Below are 23,702 nucleotides of genomic sequence, written 5' to 3'. Positions count from 1 at the left end.
TTAGAATTTTATTTCTTCAGATAAGGAGTAATAGAGAAAATTAAAAACAATGATAGGTATTGCTAAAATGTTAATACAGAAATAATAAATAGTTGAAAGCCCTCCCACCATGGAAATAAAAATGCTAAAAACAAAGTGGAAAAATGAATTCCAGCTTTGTTTAACATTCAAGAAACTTCAAAGATTCTTTTCCAATATTGAGTTAAATCATGGTTCTAGTGGCATATGGGGGTGTTTTTGCCACTGCAATCTGCGGAATGAGGGTTCTAATCCCTGACTCTCTCTGTCCACAAGTTCTCACCTGCTTTTCTTATATACACATAAATGCACTCTCCTACAGGGATCGCCACCACTGTAAAATCAAAGTTCCCAAAAGAAGCAACCTCACTGAACAGAGGACCAATGTTGTGTTTCTGAAAATTTAGCACATGCCTTGGCTGGATGCTAACTGTATCAAGACCAGGCACATGTCAGCCTCCTCCACTTCTTGTCAAAGGTCCAGCTGAGACGAGTTTGGAGTAGAGGGTGGTGGAAAGACCACTCTGTCACTCCACTGGGATCCTGAGCTATGTGATGTACCTCAGGATGTGCCTGCAGTAAACAAGAGTAGCTGTAACTGTTCGTGCTGCAGGGTTTGTTAGTATTTTCATATATCTAGCTTGGATTCTTTATCTCAAATGAAAGATATCTCTTGATCTTTTGCTGGTGATGGACCAGAAACTTGTGTGTGTGAGTTATTCATCATGTCACTGCCTGATACCTGCTGCATAGAGAGGACTGATTGAGAATTATGTGTGTCAAGGCTTGACAAAATACTACAGCACTGCAGTTCACAGCTTCATTTAACAATGTTTCACTGAACCATTTAATAAAAATAAGATTGCAAGATGAAGGTTGACATGTGTACATCTATAGCCACCAGCATAACTGATGCTAGAGGGTGTAGAATTGCAGTATTTTCAATTTCTATCTTTGAAATAATTTTTTTCAAACCTTAATTGTGAGTTTTCTGAATTGACTTATTAGGATTTGTAATTTTTTTAAACTAATTGCTATACACACAGAAAAACCTAAAATTTCATAGTACCCGCTCTTTTGAAAAAGAAAGAATCTAATAAGGACCAAAGTGGGAATACAGCTTGTTTCCTAGTTAATATCCATTAGTATATTTTCCAGGAATGAGGGAGACATATAGATATTTAAACAGGTGATTTCTTCAACATTGTCTTAGCACCTTATGGAACACCTGATATTATTCAAGCAGCACGAAAGCTTCAGATGTGTCGAAGCTGCAAAATGTCAATAGTGCAAAGGGAATGCAGGCGGAAGAATACCAAAACTCTGCCTGTCTAGGACCTTGCACCAGCACACGTGGCCCAAGAGGGGCTGCATCTGTCTGAAACGAGTAGGTCAGACTTAAAGACTAAATATTTTTTGGTCTTCCACACCTAGGACAGAGTGCAGAGCACGATGCCTCAGCTTGTGTGCTTCTCCAGCAATTTAGCTTTAGAGGGAGAGATAATCCTTTGGGAAAACACCGTTAGCACTTTCCACTTTCTGGTCTGTTGTGTGTTGATCATCACAGCTAGTCAAGTCCAATCATATGTGTAATTTTTCCTTTCCCATTTGAATGGTTTTATAACTAAATGCAATTAAAATTCTGAAGAATTCCAGACTAAAAGGAAAATCAGAACCAGCCTAATCAGTCCAAACTACTATTTTCTGCAAAGAGCATGTGTGTATTCACGCATGCACACCACAGAAAGAAAGCAAGCAATGAAACTCCATTAATGTACAGATGGAAGTTTATATTGATTTCAGCAAAGACCAGAACATAATGGTAACATGAATAACAGATAATAGCATCTGGCACTTTTAACATTTTTAAGCCCTGAAATCTTTGGAGAACTGACAGTTGAACTAACTGACAGCTCTAGTTATTTCTCGGCGCTTTCCTTTTGGAGAGATTTTGAGCTTTTTCCAAAATCGGAATTTTTTTTTTAAGGGGGCATCTGGACAGGCTATTTCGCTGAGAGAGAGAGAGACAATATTTTCTGGAAATTACCACCAAAATTAAGCAACTGTTGTGCATATGAACCAGATAACAATGAATTAGAAATAGATATAATCAGTCATTCTATTTGCATGAGGATAACTGCCAGTCTTCAATGTGCAAAACAGAGCCTCTGGCCCCGAGATCACTGGACATGTCAATGTGCCCTGGGATGGCAAAAGCTCACAGCAGAGGTCTGCTGCACAATGTCAAAGCACCAAGTGTGATGTGGCAAGATTGCCTGAACGCGGATCTTTATGTCCTGTCAGGTAGTCCACTGATGCCTCCAGCTCCCTGTAAGGGATAGGGAAGCAGCCAGCCACCCATTGAGGCCTTCCGAAAGTCAAGCAGGCATTGGGGAGGACGCAGAGGTGCTCCTGCCATATAGCTCTTTAGCTGAGCTGCAGTGGCAGCAGGGAGGAGGAGCAGCAGGACAGGCCCCTTGCCAAGTCTGTAACACCACTGATCCCCTGCAGCAAGGCGGTTCTCTCAAAGCTGGATATGCTTGCACATTATGCGGCGTGAAGGGGGAAGACCTGAGCCCTCAGCCTACCACCTTGTGTCAAATCCACTCCAAAACTCTGTACAGGAGTCATGCTCTCATTGCTGAGGTAAGGAGCATCATTAGCCCCACAGAGGTGACTGCAAAGTGCTCTTCCAAGACAGCCCAGCCTCCAAGAAATGATCCACCATGGTGCAAACTGTCTCAGAGGTATCATTATGACTGGCCTCCACCCAGTGCCAAGAGATATTTTTCTTCACACAGCTGAACTATCCTTATTTCCAGGGTTTTTTTTTTTGAATTGGATGCCTGGATTCCCTAATATCAACCCTAAGTAGATTTACTCCTGTCTATGTCTTCTTGAAGTGTCCGTTTTGATATTTGAACAAAAGATAATTTTATAATGAATATAATGTTCAAATGCTATTATTTGATATATAAAACCCAATAGGGAGGAAATGTATTTGAAGCTGAATAAAAACTCCAAATTGGGACATCTTTTCCTCTGCTTCAGAAAACCATCATCTAGGTTTGTCTCTGTTAATTACCAAGATTTTGTCTAATTAGCCTTTAAAGGTGCTGATGGTCCCTGCTTGATTTGAGAAAAATGCAAGCAATCCATATTCTGCAACAAGAACGTAACCAGGCTCAAGAGAAAAAAAAAAAAACAAAGCAGACTTGCCAGCAAAATAGAAGAATAGGAAAGAGACAGAGAAAGGAGACTATGCTGCCATGTTGCCAAGGTAGCATATATAGACATGAAAGAGCAAAATAGAAAAAATACCCAAAATCAAGACAATTATCAACCTGGAAATGGCAGCCTAGAAGGTTAGCCATAAAAGTTGGAAAGTTACTAAATAAAAATATTTGCTGAAATTTTAGTTGCTCATCTTTGTTCCAGCAACCGTATTTTCAAGTCTGAGCTTTTACATTTCCTACGACAGGTTGAAAAGGGAAGACACCTCTATATACTTATCTAGTTTTTCTATGGTGTTTTGTTATGGGATAAAAAATATAAAAATTTGTGGAAATTATGTACATATCCTCTTGTGCTACTTGTAACCAAATCCTTCAGGAATTCCTAACAATTTTTAATTTCTGAATTTGTGCTCTCAGACTGACTTCTGGACCACTAGATTCACTTGTGAGATCAAAGACTCACTGGCAGCAATTTCTTGAAGTATGCTAAATGTAAAATATAAAGTTTTCCACTGAAAGAATATTGCAGTCAAGGGTCTAAGTATATGTTTAAATACTTAGATAATGAGTTACCTAGAATTATAAAGAGTTGGTGTGGAAAAAATACTTTATGTTTCAGCAAGAAAAATCTGTCCTGTCTTTGTTTTTGTTTTGAGTGATGCTTAGGTCATTTGGGTGTATGTGCTTTGATTTCCTTATCTTAAAGACTTATAGGTATTCAGAACCCATACTAAAATCAACAGTTGTTGTTTTCAACTTCTGAAAGTAGGGTCTGAAGACAAGATTTTTCAGAGTGAGTAGTGATTTTTTATGCCACATTTGAGAGGGCATTAAAGCCAACTCAATGTTCACAAACCTCTACCTGTGCAAATCGATTCCTTTTAAACTCCACTAGATTGATCATCCCAAAGACCATCAAATGGCCACCCATTCAAGGGAAGAAGTCGCTCAGAAACTGAAAAAATACCTCTTTTTCTTCTTCTTTCCTGCCATGGGTCTTGCTGTAGTTGATAGGTGTATCCCATCCTTCCTGTTCGCAAAGAGCCTGGTAGAAGGCTGCATTTACCAAGATGCTGCTTGTTTTGAAAGGAGAAGAGGAAGGAGTGGGAAGTGCTGTGCTGGAAGAAGTGAGAGGCATAACTTTGTCTTGGCTTCGGTTCTTTTTCATGCTCAAATCCAGAGTGCCATTTTCATCCACTTCTATCTCAGCTCCCTGACATAGAACAGGAAACAGAGACATGTTTAGCTGTGGACATGGTGAGGCTGCAACATAAACATGTGGTGCTTTTAAAGGATAAATATAAATGCCAGCTTTTATTTAAATTTATCTGAATCTAAACCCAGCTTTTCGGTTTATATCAGTTAATGTCCAACTCTTAGGCAGACTTAAGAGTAGTTTCAGTAATGGTATCCCTGCATCTCAGCTTAAATGTAGTAAGAATTTAAACAAGATGCCTCTAAACCATAAGCCTTACACCCTAAATCTAGTTTTATTTAAAAAAAGTTTAGCTTTAAATCTTCTTGATCTTTTCACTCTTACAGAGAACTATGACCCCAATTCACAGTTAAAAGCATTAATGCATTGTTTAGGTCATCCACAGCATTACTATTACATATTGTCCCTTCCCCCCACACCCCAGAAATATTACAACATCTGCATCATGGGGGAGAGAAGGAGGGGGGAAGAAACATGCCTGAAAGTAGCACAGTAGGAGAAATTTTCACTAGGGCTCTGTACATCACTCAAAATAACATATTGCCTTAATCATAGTTTGACTAGGCCACTAAGGCACAGGGCTGCTCTAAGACCACTGGGCTGGGAGCCACAGGAGAATGTTTAGGAGGTTCTCCCTGATGGAGGCCTTCAGCATGAGTTACCAAAGCCTTTGCTAGCAGGGAAGTACAGCAAAGAACAGGCTTTGATTGCAGGGGTGTGTGCAGTTTGGGGAGAGACCCAACTTCTCTTTCCAGGCTGGGAGAAGCTCTCAGAGCAGCTCCTGCTCACAAAAAGGGCAAGTGCTGCTGGGCTGTACAAAGAGAAGAGGAGAAGGAAAGCGCACTGCTCTGCCTTACCCTGTCTGACCACAGAAAAAGAGTACAAACTCGTCTTCGTGCAATGATGAAAAGCTCCTGAAAGTACAACTTACTAATGGAAGCAACAAAATATTTCCCCTCATGCTCAATATGCAACACTGGGTATTGACATATTGTGTATAAGGGATGACTATAAGACTAGTCCTTGCTATTGCCAACAATTACTAATGTCAAATAGGGAAAGAGGAGGAGCACTTGGTAGTCTAGTTCTCTGTGTTCCCCTGAATAAGGTGAAAAATTTTCAAAGACTATAGAGATAAATAACAACATTATAGATCTACACATGTAGAATGCTGTAATTAACTCTGTCTTCCTGGTTTTGTCATCACTACTCTTTTTTATTTGCACCACCACAAGATACCACTTGGGAATTTGGGACTAGATATTTTAGGTGCTGTATAACTATAGGAGACAGTCATATAAACCCAGATTGAGACTTCCTACGTTGAGTAATATAAAAGTAAACCCATAACATAAGTGAATTACCTAGGTGGTCTGTTGTAAATGGAAAAGAAACAGGCATGTCCATGGGGCAAGTTTTTCCGTCTTTCTTAGACCCCTTCCTTAGAAAGAGGTGAGACACTGGCAGAAAGACTCCCTTTCTCTTTATTCCCATTAACTGTTGCTGGAGCTTGATGATTAGTCCATGATTTAATGGTTAAAGATAGGGCAGTGAAATTTATCCTTGCTTGAGGATCTTAAAAACAGTTATGGTAAAAGAGGGAATTCTTGACCTGTGCTGAAAGTGTGACATGGCCACCCTGGTTGGACTGAAGGCACAAGCTTCCTTCATGCAGCCCTGTCTTCTACCACTGCTAGTGGTGACTCATTTAAAGGTAAAATGCTTCTGATGGAATATTTTTAATCATAAGGAAAATGTTGATAGAAGTTGAAAATTTAGAGCCCAGTGAACTCTCCTCTCTCAGGCATCCTGGCTTCGTTTTGTCTCCATGGGCCTAAGACAGATGCCCACCTAGACTGAAGCCCTACCAAACCATCTGCTTGCCCCTGGTTCAGAAACTCAGGAATCTCTTATGTTTGCTTCTCCTGCATAGCAAAGTTCACATTTTCAATCATACAGCTTAAAGAGAGAGATGTTTTATTATATTTATGGGAAGTAAATACACTTCTAATATGTTCATACTAAGACGCTTTGGTTATATCTTTCTGCCCCTTTTTAGTAAATAGTTTAATCTCCTGTGATAGTTTTAAGCCCTGAATTTGACAGTACAGCTTATCCTGGATAATAACTTAGTAACCACAACATCTTATGCCATCTGTATAATATCAAATACATTTTTATACTAGCATTAATAAACCTTAGTTACAAAAATCCAAGATATTAACTATATCAGTGCCAAGCGCACACTCCAGGATCTGACAATATAGCTCTGCCATGATCGCCCCAGTGTTTTTTGGCTTTGTAGTTGATATGTAACTATAGCAATGAAACAGAGCTACAGTAATCAAGTTTAATGACCAATGTAAAGTAAAATGCTAAATATTGTAGTTGCTGACATTTTTCATAATAAAAAAACTTGGGTTAAGTCTGCACAACCAACATTCACATAAAATTCCAGACCTCTGTGACAGATGGCTTAGGAAAGGAGGCCATGTGACTGGGCTGCAGTAGTTTTATAGTGCAAAACCCATAAATAGTGCAGATACTCTGTCACTGACAAAATATCAACTACTCGGAAGGCAACAACAACAACAAAAAGGACCCAAATCAATCAAGGTCCCCTTCTTGATGAAACTGTATGTAGAAAAATATCAGGAAACATATTGTTTCTGAGAAACAGATACCATTAGCCCCAACAAGGAGCCAGGGCTGATAAGCAGAACATTTACTAACAAAGATATTTAAAGCTTCCTCAGCATTTTCCTGAAATTCACATAGAAGTTGGGTTGTCCAACATGCACCTAATTCTGCTCAGGGAAAGCTGGGTGTGTGTTTGTGAAGTAGAGTACAGATGGGGTTTAAGTGATCTCACAGATGAACACAACAATTAAATATAGTCATGGAAAAAATATCTCCTTTTGCCCATCACAGGATGGATCACATGTTTACAGCATGGTTTTTTATTCAGAATAGTATGAAGGAGCTATCTCTTTGCTGCCTTCATAGCAAACTCCAAATGGCAGAGCGAAAAGAGAGGACAGTCAGAGATACTGCTCCAGTTTTCATTCCTAATCTCATCCCACCCTCCTCTCAATATGTCTCCTTTGCTTGTTTCACCACATTTATTTTTACATTAATTTTAAAATGGAACTAAAAAGACAAAAATGGCAAATGGCAAAAAATGCTAGAGCAGTGCTATGACACGTTGACAAAAAGCGGCACTTACTATGCTTAGCTCAGACTTGTAAAGGCTGTGTTCTCAGTGAAGGCAAGATCTTATTACTGTCAGCTCTAGTGTGTGTGTGAACAGGCCTATATTTATCCATTTATCATTACATATTTAAAACATAGTTACCAAAACAATGTAAACAGTTCTGATTCTTCCTTAAAAATGAAAGCAAAATAAAGATGCAAAAGTATATTATTATTTCCTAAAGTATATTAGTTTGCTGCTGCATAAATCTTTGGAGCCTGATTTTGATCCTATTTACATTTAAATTTACATTTACACTGGTGTAAACCAGGAAAAAATCCACATTGAGGAAGAATCAATGAGGGTGAGAAGATACACATGGCAATTAAATTCAGGTTACTCCTTATCTACTCCCACATCAGTGACAGTGTAATCGCCCCCCCCAGGTTTTACAAGCAGCTGGAAAAAGGATTCCAGAATAAAAAAATGAGAGAAAAATGACTGAAGCATATTTTCTTTATCCCAGGACCTATTCAGTGGAAAGATAAGGTACAAGTAGTACTCTGCTATGAATATGTATCTAAAATAAAGACTAATACAAATATGTAAACAAAAAAATGGTCTCTATCCTCTTCAAGTGCTTTGTACTTTAAAGTCAAGCTTTTTCAGCGTCCTTTATTTTATGACATAAATATAGCAGAATATTTTCTAGTACATTATTAAGTCTTGTCCTTAGAAATGAACTACATCAGCTTGGACAATAAAGGATGTTGTTTTTTTGTGATAAAATACTCCTGTAGTTTTTCATACGCTTTTGGTCCATCTGATCACTCACAACATTTAATACTCTGCATTGTGTCTCCAGTAACGATTACAAGTTAAGCTTTATCTCATAGCTGGATCATAGAATGAATTATTGTGTCTGCATGAATCTTATTTCAAACCTGTGACCTTAGGGAGATTGCATCATTACATATAAGGGGGTTTTATGTATTCTTTGGTTAGCATCAGCCATACAACTTAATACTAAGTAAGTCCAAAGAAACAACATTATCAATGATTTTGCATTCCCACTAGCAGTTCAGTCTGGTTTAGAAAGCTCAGAAGGGCTCTTCAGCTCTGGTATTGGGATAAACTCTGGAAGTAGTATCTTGCCATGTGTATGAATACTATTCTTAATGCAACTCTGTCCAAGAGTGCAATCTATTCCATTCCCAGCCAATTAAAATACATACACATGGTCCTCAATTCTTCAGACTCAAATTTAAGCAATTGAGCTCTTCTGCAGCAAACTAAAATACTGACTTGGGTCAAAATAAGAAAACCTGTAACTGCACAGCGACATCTGAGACACAAATGAAGTCACAGTTTCAGCCCAGAGCAATTCTCAGATTCAAAAAAGCCAGCCAAGAATGTACTCAAGGAGCAATGTGCACAGCAGTATAACAGGATGGTACCTAGTGATATTCTTGGCTGATTTTTCATCCTGTATTTAGGCTTTCAGGTATGTGGAGTAAAAGGCTGCCTGACAAATGTGCTGAGTACTAACTACGTGGTTGAAATAATTGATGGAATTGTTACCATCATCAATATCCAAGAATGGAGAGATGACATAATTTTGTTCAAAACCAGAATTTGAACTTTAAACATTTTTAGCAAATGTCATTTTTTGTTTTCTTTCAAGGCACAATGTGCATATGCCATTTTGTCTAAACAGGTGGGAAAACCACCAAAACAGTCAACAAAATGTTTGGCAAGCAGTAGTGATGAGGATACAGATAAACTGTACTGCTTGCAGCTACCTCTGTGAGACATGAATATGTGGTGAGTGCTGTAAACAGGGAAGATCTCTGAGTGTTATGATGATGTAGACCTTGCACAGTGCTAGAAACTGCAGACTAAGCCTTCTAGGGGAGTCCTCCTGTCTGCTTCAATGGGAGCTGAATGAAGCTACATAAGTTGCAGGTCAAATGCAGCCCAGGAGACTGGTTTGGGGTACAGACCACATGAGAATTGGCTGATCAGGATTATATTCAGGGGAACAGTTTACTACAGTCCCAGGTGTCTGCACCTGTGGGGTTGAATGGCTCAGACAATGTAACATTAATGTGGCATTAATTATTTTTTAAAACTGTATCACCAAGGTCTTAGTATCTTAGTATTCTGTATGCAGCAGATAGATAAGTCATTGAGAAAGCTTACAATCCATTTTATTGCCCATTTCAGAATAAATTTATTCTTTGAACTGCTAAATTTATAAATTCTGAATTTTAGTCTAGAAGTATTTGGCAGATCACCTTTGTACTTTAGATATCTTTGTGAAGTTTTGCTTACTAATGGTACCATTAATGTGTGATCTCATTACTTTGTCTTTTTTTGGCTTAGACTCTCTCTTTTGAACTAATATGTAGAGAATGAGAGATATATATCTGAAAATCCATTAAATTAATGACATTTGGAACTGTGCTGCAAAAAAAATATTCACTTTCTCATTTAAGTGTTATCTATATTTACAGAAAAGTGGTGAAGATTCAAGGTAAAACATCCAAATCTTGATGAAAAATGGATGAAACATTCTGGAGGTCAAGAAATAAAATTTGAGAGACAGAAAGAAAAAAATTACTTCAGGAATATGATTGTGCTAAACAGTGTTTTCCCCACATGTTTAAGGAAGGTGACATATGCATTTCTTGAGTGAATACAAGAAAATGACACTTGCTTGAAGTGTTTGAAGTTCAAGTTCTGCTTTTAGAACTTAGAAGCAGAATATTTTTACAGCTCTGATGATTGTGTACCTTGCAAAGGATTTCCTGCAAGTCCAGGAAATCCTCTGCAGCCCCACTGGCCCTTGTTCTACCATCACACTGCCTCCCACCTGCAAAGTGTCATGGCTTGGATTGCTGGGAGGCTGCCTGATGCTCATATAAGAGCAAACACCTTTACAAGTCTGCTGAAGTGTGGATGGGATGATGCTCATCAGGTTTTTTCAAGCAAAGGGACAAAGGAATGTGACAAGGGGCAGGGCTTAGAGGTCTGATACTATGGGGCTCCGAACACAGGCACTTCACATGGGTATTTTCAGACCTGGTGAATGTGTGTGCTATCAAGAGTAGAAAAAGGAAATCATTAACTCTGTAGTCATCTGTTGATGCTGCATTATTTAAGTCCAAACACTGATAAAGTCTCAAGAGATGTTTTTTATTATCTAAAAAAATATGTAAGATATTCTAGCAGTTAAACGTTTACCCTTGTGGCCAATATCAGCTACAAAACAATTCAGAAACATTGATGAATAGATAGTAGTCTCTTTTAAAACTAGGTTTATTTTAACTAGCTTCATATTTTAAAATAAGAAAGCATCTTCACTGAAGAGAGTCTAGAGATTTACTTCCACAATTTTTTGTTTGAGTCCTGTATGAAAAAAGTAATAATAGCCAAAACCAAATAAAAATGGGTTTTGTGTGGTTTTGGCGACCAAATCTGTTTGGGGCTTACTTGCCTGTGCTCTGGCCAGAAGCTAATTCTGATTCTTGTGTCAGATGTTTTGTAGCAGTATGCCCTCCAGAAAGTCTGGCAAAAGTGGAGGCAGGCAGATAGCAAGGTATGCAGGTGATTTTCTTTTAGGCTGGATTCCTGGCTGTGAAAAAAAGAGTAATCTATGTGCCCCAAGTGTCCCTCCATATCGTTACTGTTATGTTCACTTCCATTCAAACCTTCCCCATGATTTGGCAACTGTGAAGCAGGTATGGAGGAGAAAATCTTTGGGTTATGCCTGGTCCCTTTACTGCTCTTCTCTGGCAAGAAGGTCTATTGCTGAGGTCAGCCAAAGGCTGCGGCAGCAATTTAATCCAGCCATTGGCATCAGTTTCCATTTCCCTGCTAGAAGAAGTCTCTGTTGAAGACCAGTGGAAGGAGCTTCCTGCAGCATGTATCAGGGATGGATCTGTCATCTGGAAAAGGTTCCATAAGCAATCTTTGGGACAGATAACATCTGTGTTATGGGAGATGCATGTGAACACACACTAAAAATTCTACTCTGGGGCATCTTACATCGGTTTCAAGATCCAAGACTTCACAAGTGGAAATCAAAGGCAGCAAAGTAGGGGGGTACCACTCTGCAAAGGAGGAAGGCTTGGAATACCTAAGAAGGTGCTATGCTGGTGCTGGTTCCCCTCAAAGAATAACAGCTAACTTCTTAGCAATGGTGAATTGCCCAACCAAATTGTAAACCAACAGCTGTGAAAGCCATCTCTAGCCAGACTGAGCCTGGTGCTACAATAGACAAGGCAGAGTGACACTGACTTGCAGAGAAATAGATCATCTGTCTTTTGGAGCATACATCATGACTCAGAGTCCCACAGCAGAAACACACCTGCTACTTTGTGTTTTGATAAATATACCTCTTTTCACTCCCCAGTGATTTCTTCTCAAGTTCTTATAATGGCATCCTGTCATTTACACAGAGCTTTCAAAAGTTTCATTGCAGTGGAGCATGTCTGACTTTAATACAAATAATAACAGTGTTCCCACAACCACGATCATCAGAAGAAAATCTTGTCTATTTTCATCAACAGTATAATACTATGTAATGGCACAGAAAATAAGGCTCATAGCTTACACAGTACCATTTGTAAATCATAAAGATCTGTGAGGAAACGCAGAGCAGAAACCAAAACATGAAAGCCACACAAACATCTACGATATTAGGCAGCTTTCCATTACGACAGACTTGCCCTGATTATCTATCTCCAAACGCTGTGGGCCTGATTCTCCTGTCTTGCCAGCAGAAAGGAGAATTTTACCAAAATCAGTTGTTATTTCCCTCCCTACACCTTGTCAAACTGTCATGAGCTCCAAAGACAACAGACTCACTAGGTGTAGTTCTGTTCCATTGCTATCAAATATCACCTTGATTAATCACATTATTTTTTTTTAATCAGCTTCCAAAATGATCGCTTATGGCAGGTTTCAGAGGGAGGAAAATTCCCTCTTTAAACAGATCTAACTCATTATGCACCACAGATTGTTGCTGGATTTCAAATATCCTTCTTTTTTCCTCCCACAAAACTCCCCCCTTGTATTTAAGGCTCAATTATGAAAAGAGTAACAACATAATTCCTGCTATTTATTTATTTTTATCGGAACTGGTCACTACAATACTGATTTTTCCTCTGCCTCTCTTCAAAAGAGCATGCAAACAGAAGCCTCCTTTTTGGGGATTTAATGCAGTCACTAACATGAAAGACAGTTTATTCGCACAGTTCAGTAGCTAGCACACCCTCCAGGTTCTTGGACTACCCTACCTTGGCAGACAGACTCTGTGGTTTGTTGGAGAGGATCTCTGCTGCTTCCCTGCAGCGGGTGGAAAGGTTCAGGATAGCAGCAGCTGCTGCTATGTGGGTGTCTTCACTACATTGACCGTAGCTATAAGAGTTGGCATGGCAAGGGCTCTGTGTGTGGGCGCTAGCACTAGGCAGTCGATTAGAAAATTTCACTGGATTTGAAAAATGCTTTGCTGTTGAAGAGAGATTTGATTAGCAATTGCATGTATGAGATTTTTCCCATTAAATAGTTTTGTTTCTCAGACTACGATTTCATACATTAAAATATTCAAAAAATACAATTAAAACAATCCATTTCCTATTGGCAGTAAGGGTTTGCTGTAAAAATGGCTTCAGAAACACAATAATTTAATTTTTATCCAACAAATACACACCTTTCAACAAAACATCTGAGACTTTTACCCAGATTTTACTCATTCTTTATTTAGGCGTTAAAAGCAATGATGTCTAAGGAAAGACTGAACAAGTGTTAGTGTGTTACCCATCATGACCTGACAACACTGGTGGGCAAATGCAGTTATAAATGTATCCTCATAAAGGCTTCCTCTTGGAGGTCTATTGTGTAAGAAAACAACAGTGACTTGTCCAGTCTTAGCTAAAACAACACCGGTTGCCCCACTTAAGTGAATATGTCTGTTATTTAAATAGCTTTGCTTATGTGAGGAAGGAGAACAAGACCAGGCTCTTGAATGAACCAGGGCAATCAGATTAGAACTTTACTTGTTAGGAATATTCAATCTTGATTTTGTGGATTATTTTTTTTTTTAAGAATTGGAGGTCTACTCTTTAATTAATTAGAAATAATCACGACAATGAACCTTCAGAATAAAACTGATCTTAACTCATCATCTTATGTTGCCTATCGTTTGGAATAATACACAGATTTCCTAGGCACAAAGAGGTCATTTGAGAATGCAAAACTAACAGGTGAACAGAAAAGCACTTTCACAGGCAAAAGTGGTGTGTGTCTTTGTTTTCTGCTCCATCAGCAGGACTTACTCTAAAACAAGTAGAAAGAACTCTGCTCCCTGTTCTGGATTTTGGAGCTTGAGAAGTCATTAACTGTTGCAGGGAGAACACAGCACCATGATCTCAGCTCTTAGTAAGCAATAATCGCTCCTTTTGTCTGCAGCTCCCACAGTGTCCTACAAAGATAAACTAAGAAAATCCAATTTCTCAGCCTACACCCAGATACACCAGCAACATTTTTGTGTATGGCCATCTGCTCGCTCCATAAAGATCTGAGCCCCAAGGCACTGGATCCCTTTGGATGTAGAGCTTTGGCTGAGTGCATTTTAATGCCAAGACCTACACAAGACATTGAAGAACTCATCTTTCCTCAAACTTGGGATGCTCTAAGAGAAATGCTTGTTTGTGTGCACTGACTGTAGCTGAATGCCTTATTCAGTTTTTCTAAGTAGTGGAGGCATCTCAGTAGAGCAATACATAATAGCCTCATGATTCAGTTCGCCCTTTCTCTAGTACAAATGAAAAAGGATTTAACTACCCTGCTGTAAAACTGTAGCACAAGCAAGAGGGTCTACATTTTTAGCCATTACTACAGCTAACTTCAAATTATATTTAAAGAGCAAAAAAGTGCATTTTCCATTACCCACCCTAAAAGATAAAAAAAAAGCAGGCTATGAAGGGTGCATGTTTTGTTAACAAATCAAGTTTGTAAGTGCAGAATCGACAGAGGGCTAATGATGGACTTTTGGCTAGCTACATATTTACATAGGATGCTGAACCAGTCACTACATCATCAGCTTCTTATTGCCAACTTTTGTATATCTGCATAGTTAAAGCACTCACCTGCTCTTTTATTTTCACCTTTCCATTAAAATAATGGCTGCACACTGCGATTTTGCAAGAACAGGCTGTAAAATTCAGCCCTGATATACATTATACATAAATTGCATATGTATGGATTTACATTTGTATAAAAACAGTTCAATCATTTTTTCCTTGAAATGAACCTGTGAAATAGACATACATCTGTGCAAAGAGACAGCTAATAGGGAATATTTAATTTTACAAACAAAATTGGAAAATCTGCCACCCAAGAAACTGGCAATGCACATATTTGCTTTCATTTGAACAAGCCTATTTTCCAGGCCAGATAAATATCTACTTTTCCTTTGCAATTTTAAACAGGGTTTTTTATATATATAAATACAAACACATAGGTACCTACAAACATATATATATGTGTGTGTGTGTACTCAGACACATACACAAATAAATATATAAATATACAAATTTTATAACTATATACAGCATATCTATCTTATATAGCATGAGATATCTATTCTGTTCTATTCTACATGTATATATACATATATAAAATTTTCTGCTTTTCTGTTCACCTTACTATGAATGTTCTTCTTTGTTGAGATAAATGGATGCAATTTGTTTTCCTTTACTAAATTTTTGTAATGAAAGAAAAAATAACTAAAGGCTCTTTTGTCACATGGTTTTGGATCTATTTTATTCTGAACACAAATATGGTGCAATGAAACCCTTTTCTCCATTTCCCTCATGGCAACAGAATCATTTGTTTCTTTGAAATAAAGAGTATTTTATAATGGTCAATACAATGGCAGAATCTTGCTGAAATTTCCCATGCAGATAGTGAAGAGCATCTGCAATAAATAATCCGTGTTCATACTGTGGTATCTCATTTGTACAGAGTAGTACCTCAGCAAATCTGTAAGTGATGCAAGCAGAGGAATCTTGATAACAATTTGATGTATTGGATATGTCTGTGCTCCAAATATGATGTAATATAGAAATATGAGATACCAAAACGAATTCCACCCAGGCCTGGAAGTAATGTGACCTAGGCAGGAATAGTACCAGTGAGGATGCATCTAAAAGGTATCTGAAACACCTTTAAAAACCTAACTTGGATTTCTCTGTACTACAATTCATTACTTCTTGTGCAGACACATTCCATGGGACTTCTCATGACAGCATCCCACCATGTGAAGATATCACAATTTAGCCAAGGAGAAAGGTAACAGGTAAGATATAAACCATTTCTTTTTAATCCCCTTTTCCCCTGATAATTGCTTTTAAAAGAAACATCAAAAAAATGAACCTTATAGTGATGATATTTAGCATTCTAGCATTCTATAATTAGCAAACTAGTGATTTTATTTAGCAGTCTGGCCGCAAGTTGTTAAAGATGTTTTCTACAGAGATTTTTGGAATTCTAGAAGTTTGAAAACAGAACAAGCAAAAATAAAACAAAAATCATTGACATTTTGCCCATTTTCCAAGAGATAATGGAATTTCAAGCTTACATTCAAGGAACTGGGGTGTCTTTCGTCCTTGTGCCACAGGTGCTGTTGTGCGTTTGCCAAAGACTTGTGCATCAAAGCTGGCATAATCAAATGGTACTTTCCCAAACTTTTCCTGTTCTTTCGCCAGGGTGGCTCTGGAGGAGGTGACTGGCTGTGAAGTTCTGTAGTTGTACTGAGATACCTCGGGCTGCTTTGCTAAAGTTGCCCTGCAGAGAGGAGAAAAATAATGAATGAGGAAGACAATCTCTTTAAATAACCTTTTATTGAAAAATAGGATACAGTTGTACCTCAGTATCAGAAAGTGTGCTGTTATCCCATGTAAAACTTACTGGTAAGTGTATACAAGAAATAAATAACATAAATATGGTGGCTGACCTAGTAGTCAAAGTGTACTTTGACTTCATACAAGTTCAAAGCTAGGGACACTAAAAAATCTAGTATTCTCTAGTAACAGTGTGGACTATTTACAAGAAAGATACCGACTTACTTCTAGATAACCACTGTAGCATGGTGCTTCCTTCATTTCTACAAATAGTCTGGATTTTTGCTAGTCAAAGGATTTGCAGTTTTATGGATCACTAGTGTTCTAACTTTACTGTGAATAAGTATGGTATAAATATAATATAAGATGATCCAAAATAATAGCTTCTGTTGTTTGGGAGGAACAAATGATTTATGGTATGTTATTCCATTTAGTTACTGTTCAGTAACTACTTGTCTTTAGTAATTTCCTAAGGACTTTTCATATGTAGAGTTAAGGCCTGTGCAGTTGGCAGACACATGGACATAATATTCTGTAATGGCTCTGAAGGAACCATTAGAGCTGATCATGTCAATAATACACAAATTAAAGTGTCCCCAAATAGACCTGAATATAATAGGTTGTAATGGTCGTGGTGCCAATGATGTGCAAATTATGCATGTCTGTAGGGTCCATATAACTCTCAAACAAAATACATTTGCAATAAAGAATGTTTCCCCTTTTTGGTCCTATTGTATAAAAAAGATATTAAACCAATTAAATCGATAAACTTAAAATAAAGAAACTCAAAATATGGATTATTCAATGGTGGGGAAACACAATAAGCAGAGTTCTCAACCCTTTCAGATAACATGCTACTTACTGGATCACTGGAAGATTCCTCTGAGAAGAATCACAGAATAAATGAAGACTGAGCTGCTAAAAGTGCAATAAGGTCAAAGACATCTTTACTCAAGTTTCAGTGGCCAAAATATTGTAACAAAGGAGCAGTTCTTGAAAATGGTTTAAAACATTTGAGCAAGATATGAGATTTGTTTTACAGGAGGAAGACACTTGAGAACCATTGATTAGGCTATTTGTGCTGAAGTAAGATCTAATAGAATATATTTGATTGCCTTTCAAAAGATATGCCTGTTGCCTTTAATGTCAGCCACATGCACAAGAACCAGCAGAAAGCTGCTTGTTAATTTTGAGATACAATCGAGTTATTCAGCTTTGCAGAGGTTCATCTTGGAAAACAGAGTTACCTCCATAGCTAAAATCTGAAAAGGGGGAAATCGCTGAGAAGTGATCAATAGACTTTGTGCAGAAATACTTTGGAAAGCCTACTTTGTGAGGTCTCCTACCTGTGAGCCTGGTCATGGCACTGCCCAGCTTTTGGAGGCTCGAGCTGGTTCTTTTCCTGGGACATTGCCAACTTTTCAGCTGCAGCAATTGGACAACCAGAAAGGCTGTTTAAAAGCAAGGTGAAGAAAAGAAACAAGAAATAAAAACCAAAACAAACCCATGTTAAAATTAAATCTTAAGTAAAGGGAATGTGTGCTGTGAAACCCAATGGCTTCGAACTTCTCTGTGCATCTATGGAAGCTGCTGTTATTACAGCCCAGATTCATCTTTTTTTCCAACCCTTAATGCGAAACTGTGAAATCCATGTATTTGAGGTGATATATCTGGAAACGGAATCATGTAGGAGTTTTCCACAGTTCTGCTTTGATGTCTGGTGGCTGGCAAGTCACTAGTAAATTTTTTGACAAATGCCATTTACTTTATCAGCTAAACCATGCATGTAAGCCTCCTACTGATTAAAAGGAAAGTGAATTTGGGGAGAAAACAGGGGTATGTGAACAACTGTTACCAAATAACACATTTTTTTCATTTTACATTGTGCTTTCCTTTTTTCTATTTGCTTTATTACATTACAACATGATTTCTTACCCTATTCATGGATTGCTTATGATACAGCGAATGGGCTGCAAAGATGACTGGGGATTTAAAACAGGAAACACAATGAAGAAATATTTTCTGGTTCCTTATATATTCTTGTAGACAAGCTTGTGATATCTCTGGTAAAGACTACAGATAGTAACACAGTATGATAATCCTTGATTTTTGTGCCCTCATACAATAACCAATCAACCAATCAATCACCAACAAAAAAGAAAATCCCACAAAAAACTCAGTTCAACAAAGAAGGTTGGCTTCAAAAATTTTCTGTTCCAAGTTTGATCCTAAGATTGACATCATCTTTTCCCAGAAGCACTATAACGGAAGATTTTGGCTTGCTAGCTTCCAGCAGAAAGCAGTGCTGACAAGAGCCGTGCCGACAGCTGCGGCTTGCTGGAGACAGAGTGCGTCAGCTCTCTGCCTCACCTGCAGCCCAGCTGTGATTCCCCACATGTCTGTCTGGAAGGCTTTTTTCAACTTTACTTTCTCCCTGCGGGCGAGCAAGTTAAACAGACAAGAGCATTCCAAGCGGGAAGATGACATTCCTGAGGGTAATAAACGGAATTAGTTTTTACAGGGATTCTAAAGAGTTCCACTTAAAATTTCCTGTTTTGCTAAAAGGGAATGTGCCTTGATGGGAAGTTCCTGCCAAGGGCTAACATGTATGTGATGCAAAACAAAGAGTCTTTGGTTTCTGATGGGTTTTCCAGTAGTAGCAAAAATAATATATTTGTTCATTCCAGCCCCTTTTACATGATGATGTTTCACTGTGAGGACTGTAATGAAATTGTAGTTTGCAATCTCATCTCTGAAAAAATACTAGTAGGATTTGCCATCCTCAGTGCTGCAGCCATTTTTGATGTAATGAAATTAAACAGAATTATTTGGTTATAAATAATACAGGCTATCCTTGCAGTTCATAGGCATTCTGCAGTGTAGTACATAATAATTCCAAGACTTGCCCATCAATTTACTCCCAAGTATATGTTAGATTTTAAGTGGACAGGAACTTTTCTGAACTACCTTCTGTGTGTGTTGCGATTGCTGTTGACATGTCCTCTTCCAGTGCATCCTGGGGTGGGGCACTTTAAAACATTTTCATGCATGGCAAGAACTGAACAGGAATAAGAAAAAAAAAAAGTGATAATATCATACATCAGTTAAAAATACATGTATTAAAAATATATGAAAATTTGTTCTTCAGACTCAGATTCTCAATTCTGTTGCATTTTGACCACAGAAGAAAAGGAGAAGGAAAGGACCTACAATACAGCAAGGCTGGTACCTACAGCGTATACCAGTTTATCCCTCCATTGCTGTAGTGTGGCTTCCCACACACACACTATTGTTTCTATGGACTTCAAAAGAACAAAGGCAGAAGTTAGCAAGGGTGCTACAACCTGAAGCCCTTTGCCCTGTGGTCTGTACACCACTAACACAGTACATGTACATTTCTTATGCCTTTTAATGTGGATGGTTTTCACTAAGACTGAGATGTATGTCTGTAAAACAGAATGTGTCTTTGTACATCTACCTTCGTGACTTCAGTACTGCATTACCCCTTTGGGTGCACAGTGCTTCAAAAAAGCTGACTGTTCTGTCCACTGGTTTGTTCTGTCAGGAACCAAACTGTAATATTTTTTATTTATTTTTTTTTCCCAGCAGGACAGAACACAATTGATTGGAAGTGTGATAATTAACAAGGGCTTGTTAATTTTAACTTTTTAGAAAGTTAATTTTGCTAAGGCCTTCCAAATGCAGCATACTGCTTAACTCAGCAGTTGTTTCCATAAATACAGTTAGGAATAGGATGTTGGTAAAGTGCAAGTATCCTTTTAATTTGTTGTTATGCATGCCACCACAAAAAAAAAAAAATCTGAATAACTAGGTTGTTTAAACAAGTATTTTCACATTAGGTTCTGGCTTATTATGCAGCATTTCATTGCATCACATTGCAAGATTACTCACAGACACAAACCCATGTAATCAGATCAGCACAGGTAGAAATAAGCAGGGAGATTCAGGCTAGACTGGGCATAAAAGAGTTAGCACAATACAGTCATACGTACTGTGGACCAACGCTGGGATGCACTGGTGGAAGTAACTTTTTTGAGCTCAGTGGTAAGGGAGACACTGGAAACATCTCTGACTAAGCATGCCCAGACCTCTCAGTTCTTGGCAATGAAAACCAGCGGCCTCGGTGTGTGATTACTACAAATCAGGTCACAGCTCTGAAACAAGCAGGTGACTTCTGCTCTGTATGCCTTAGCAATGAATCTTGAAGATTCATAAGACTACAGCGTGCAGGTCTGGTAGCAGGGTGGGCACAGTTTGGTTCTGATCTTATTCTTCCCAGGCCACCTGAGAAGCCTACTATTGTTTGTAATGCTACTGCTAAGGAGTACTTGAGCTTCACAAGTGTGGGAAGTAGGACTGTGACTAAAAGCTGGAGGGCAAAGAAGGTGCGATTGCTCCTCCGTCAGCCTCATTCTGCAATCTCACCCAGAAAAAGTGGGTTTCTTTTCCAGCATGAACACAATACCCACAATACCAGGCCAGATTCAGTTGTTATTCTGGACCGTGGGGTGATGATACTCACTTTCTAGTGGCACTCTAACTTTATGTGGACAGCCTGAGAGACTGCGGTGGTGAGGGTACAGCCCAGTCACGTGCCCTGTGCCATCACATCCTGGGATGGGGCATTTGGTTTCTCTCTTTTCAGGCCTGGGTGAATCTGCAGAGAAATCAGATAAGGATTTTGTTTGGTTTTAGCCCCTGTCCGCACTCAGCTGAGTGTTCCTAGCAGCATGATACTCTCTATTTTGTATTTCAGATGTAATTCCTACAGAAAGTTTTAACAGAGGCATATGCAATTTAAGCATCACTTTAGGTTTTCATACTGTGTCCTTTAAAGAATGGCTCCCCCACTCCCAATGTGCCATTTATGTGCTAAACTGTATAGCTTTAGGATTGCAGTGTCATTTATTCCATTCAAAGCCTCAAACAGGACAGAAGCCACAATCCAATAAGCCAGAAATCTGGCAGCATTAGCCAACAGCAAGATCTATAAAGGAATAAATAAAAAAGCAGAAACAATCTTTTACTCTGTTAATGTCAGACTCCAGGAAGCTGGGACGACCAAATAAAAGCTGAGGTGTGAAACAAACAAACAAACAAACAAAAAGCATTTCAACCAGAAACCATTCCTTAAATATCGCACATCTCTAGGCTGTAGGTTCTTTGTTAGGAAACTGAATACATGCCACTTTACATTTGAGAGGCAAGGCAAGCAGCTCCCTCTGGTACACATGGCAATGCCGCTTTGTGGAGCAGCCCACAACGACAGTGAAAACATGGAGCAGCCGATACCCTTTCAAAGGTGAGGTCTCAGCCCAGCCCCACAGCTACCACTCTGTAATAGCCGCAGTGCATTCCCAATTTTTGTTTCAAGCACCTAGAATTGTGCGAGAAGCACTGGTCAGAAAGCCTTTATTTGATTTCCAATGCAGGATCAAAAGTCTGGGCGAGAAAGGAATGAATTCTGGTCCAGAAATTCTCTTGTGAGAAATCTGGAGGAAGTGGCCGCATAAATTGCTGAGGATGGTTTTAGCTCCATCTGTGATTGGCTGCCAACAGCATTCGGCGCTGGGGGAGAAAACAGCTGCAGCCAGCACAGGGAACAGCCTCCTTCAAGCTCGTTTTGTTGGACCGCGAGGTAGGACGTGCTTAGGGACAGGTTCGCCAGAGACAGCTGAGGGTTAAACTTCCTGGCAAGACTTTAGGGTAAAAAAAAAAAAAAAATTAAACGGGGGGGAAGAAAATAGACTGCGCATCAACAGGAGACCACATGCTTTTTAGAATCACTGCAAATAGAAAGTGCTGCAATTGTGGATAGAAAATAATGAGGGACCCTGAAATACGATTTAATTTTTCCCCCCCTAATTAGAAAGGTCTATCATTAAAAAGATGGAAAAATATAAATTTAATCCATGTTTTTCTGATGTAGCATCCAAGAAAGAAAATTAAGAGCTGATGGAATTTATGGTGGATTTAAAAAAAACCAGCTAATTATGTAAAGTGAAAAAATTATGTGCCTGATCCTATATTGACTAAAATCATATGGTGTTTATACAACCTTAACAAAGCCTAGTTTGCTCCTTCATGAGTGTTACCTCTGAACTCACCTGCAGACTGTAGCTAATAATAATATGAGGCAAACCAGGAAGGACCAGATTCTGCCATGCTTACCATCACTGCTCCTTCCTATGTGTGCTCTGAGAAAGTCACACTGAGACCAATATGACCTTGGTGAACACAGCTGGTCTCAGGAAAAGAAAAGGTATCTGTAAAATTCCTGCATATAGCATAGTCATCTGAGCAAATAAAGGTTCATGTAGTTTAGCAAGGAGATTAATACCGTGCATGCACCCTTTAAGACATGTTACTGAAAAGACTGCTTGGGACAGAAAAATGAGATCTCAGAATCACAGAATTATGCATGCATAATCTTCCCAAATACTACAGGAAATATTTTATAGTTACAACTCCTAAAAAAACTTGTCATTTATCTCATATACTAAATGCTTCAGATAACTAGACTACTATAGTATTTTCAACGTCCACAGGAACTACTCTAAAGTAACACTGGAAATAATACCAAAGTAGATCATTTATCAAAAGCAGAAATCGCAGCAATACTGGGGTGACCTCAGTATATTTGGAAGCCCAATAGGAAAAGTCAAAGGACAGATGAATGTAATGTTACTTCAGCAGGGAATGTGCTTACAACACGACATCTCTTGATGTTCGGTAATTATCCTCAATTGAGGAGTTTCATACAAGACAGCCGAGTTTACAAATCAAACCAAAATCTTTTAAATCTCCACTTCTGGAAGCCTGATTAAGTACTGAAAATTGAACAATGTTCCTACAGCTTTGTAGGATGCCACAAACCATCACAAACAATAAAGATTTTGGAACTTACTGGTAATTCTGCTGATGGCGAATGAGGCAGAAGAGCACGGCTTGTGCTTTCCTGGCTCAGAAGTGCTGGCTGTAGCAAAATGTAATGTTGATACGTGAAGTAGACTGAACTCGGAAAACACATGGCTTAGGAATTAGGTGGTATGTTTGGAAGAGGCCAATTTTTCACCCTAACCTTTCCTTAAGCACCGTTTTAATGCCCT

At 38.6% G+C, this 23,702-nt stretch overlaps 1 protein-coding gene across 1 annotated transcript in view; it reads right to left on the bottom strand.

Annotated features, from left to right (window-relative positions):
* The window catches only part of ST18 (ST18 C2H2C-type zinc finger transcription factor), a 50,832-nt gene that overhangs the window by 21,577 nt on the left and 5,553 nt on the right, over positions 1-23,702 (bottom strand). Inside the window, exons 3-8 of the mRNA XM_009509305.2 lie at positions 21,116-21,250; positions 19,540-19,630; positions 17,919-18,023; positions 16,311-16,516; positions 12,967-13,178; positions 4,222-4,467 (exon numbers count right to left, since the gene is read on the bottom strand). Of these exons, the coding sequence (XP_009507600.2) occupies positions 4,222-4,467; positions 12,967-13,178; positions 16,311-16,516; positions 17,919-18,023; positions 19,540-19,630; positions 21,116-21,250 (995 nt within the window). The remainder of the gene's footprint in view (positions 1-4,221; positions 4,468-12,966; positions 13,179-16,310; positions 16,517-17,918; positions 18,024-19,539; positions 19,631-21,115; positions 21,251-23,702) is intronic.

The sequence above is a fragment of the Phalacrocorax carbo genome, chromosome 2, assembly GCF_963921805.1.
Source record: "Phalacrocorax carbo chromosome 2, bPhaCar2.1, whole genome shotgun sequence".
Classification (NCBI taxonomy): Eukaryota; Metazoa; Chordata; class Aves; order Suliformes; family Phalacrocoracidae; genus Phalacrocorax; species Phalacrocorax carbo.
Note: the sequence above shows the minus strand (reverse complement) of the source record. Positions and strands in the feature narration are given on the sequence as shown.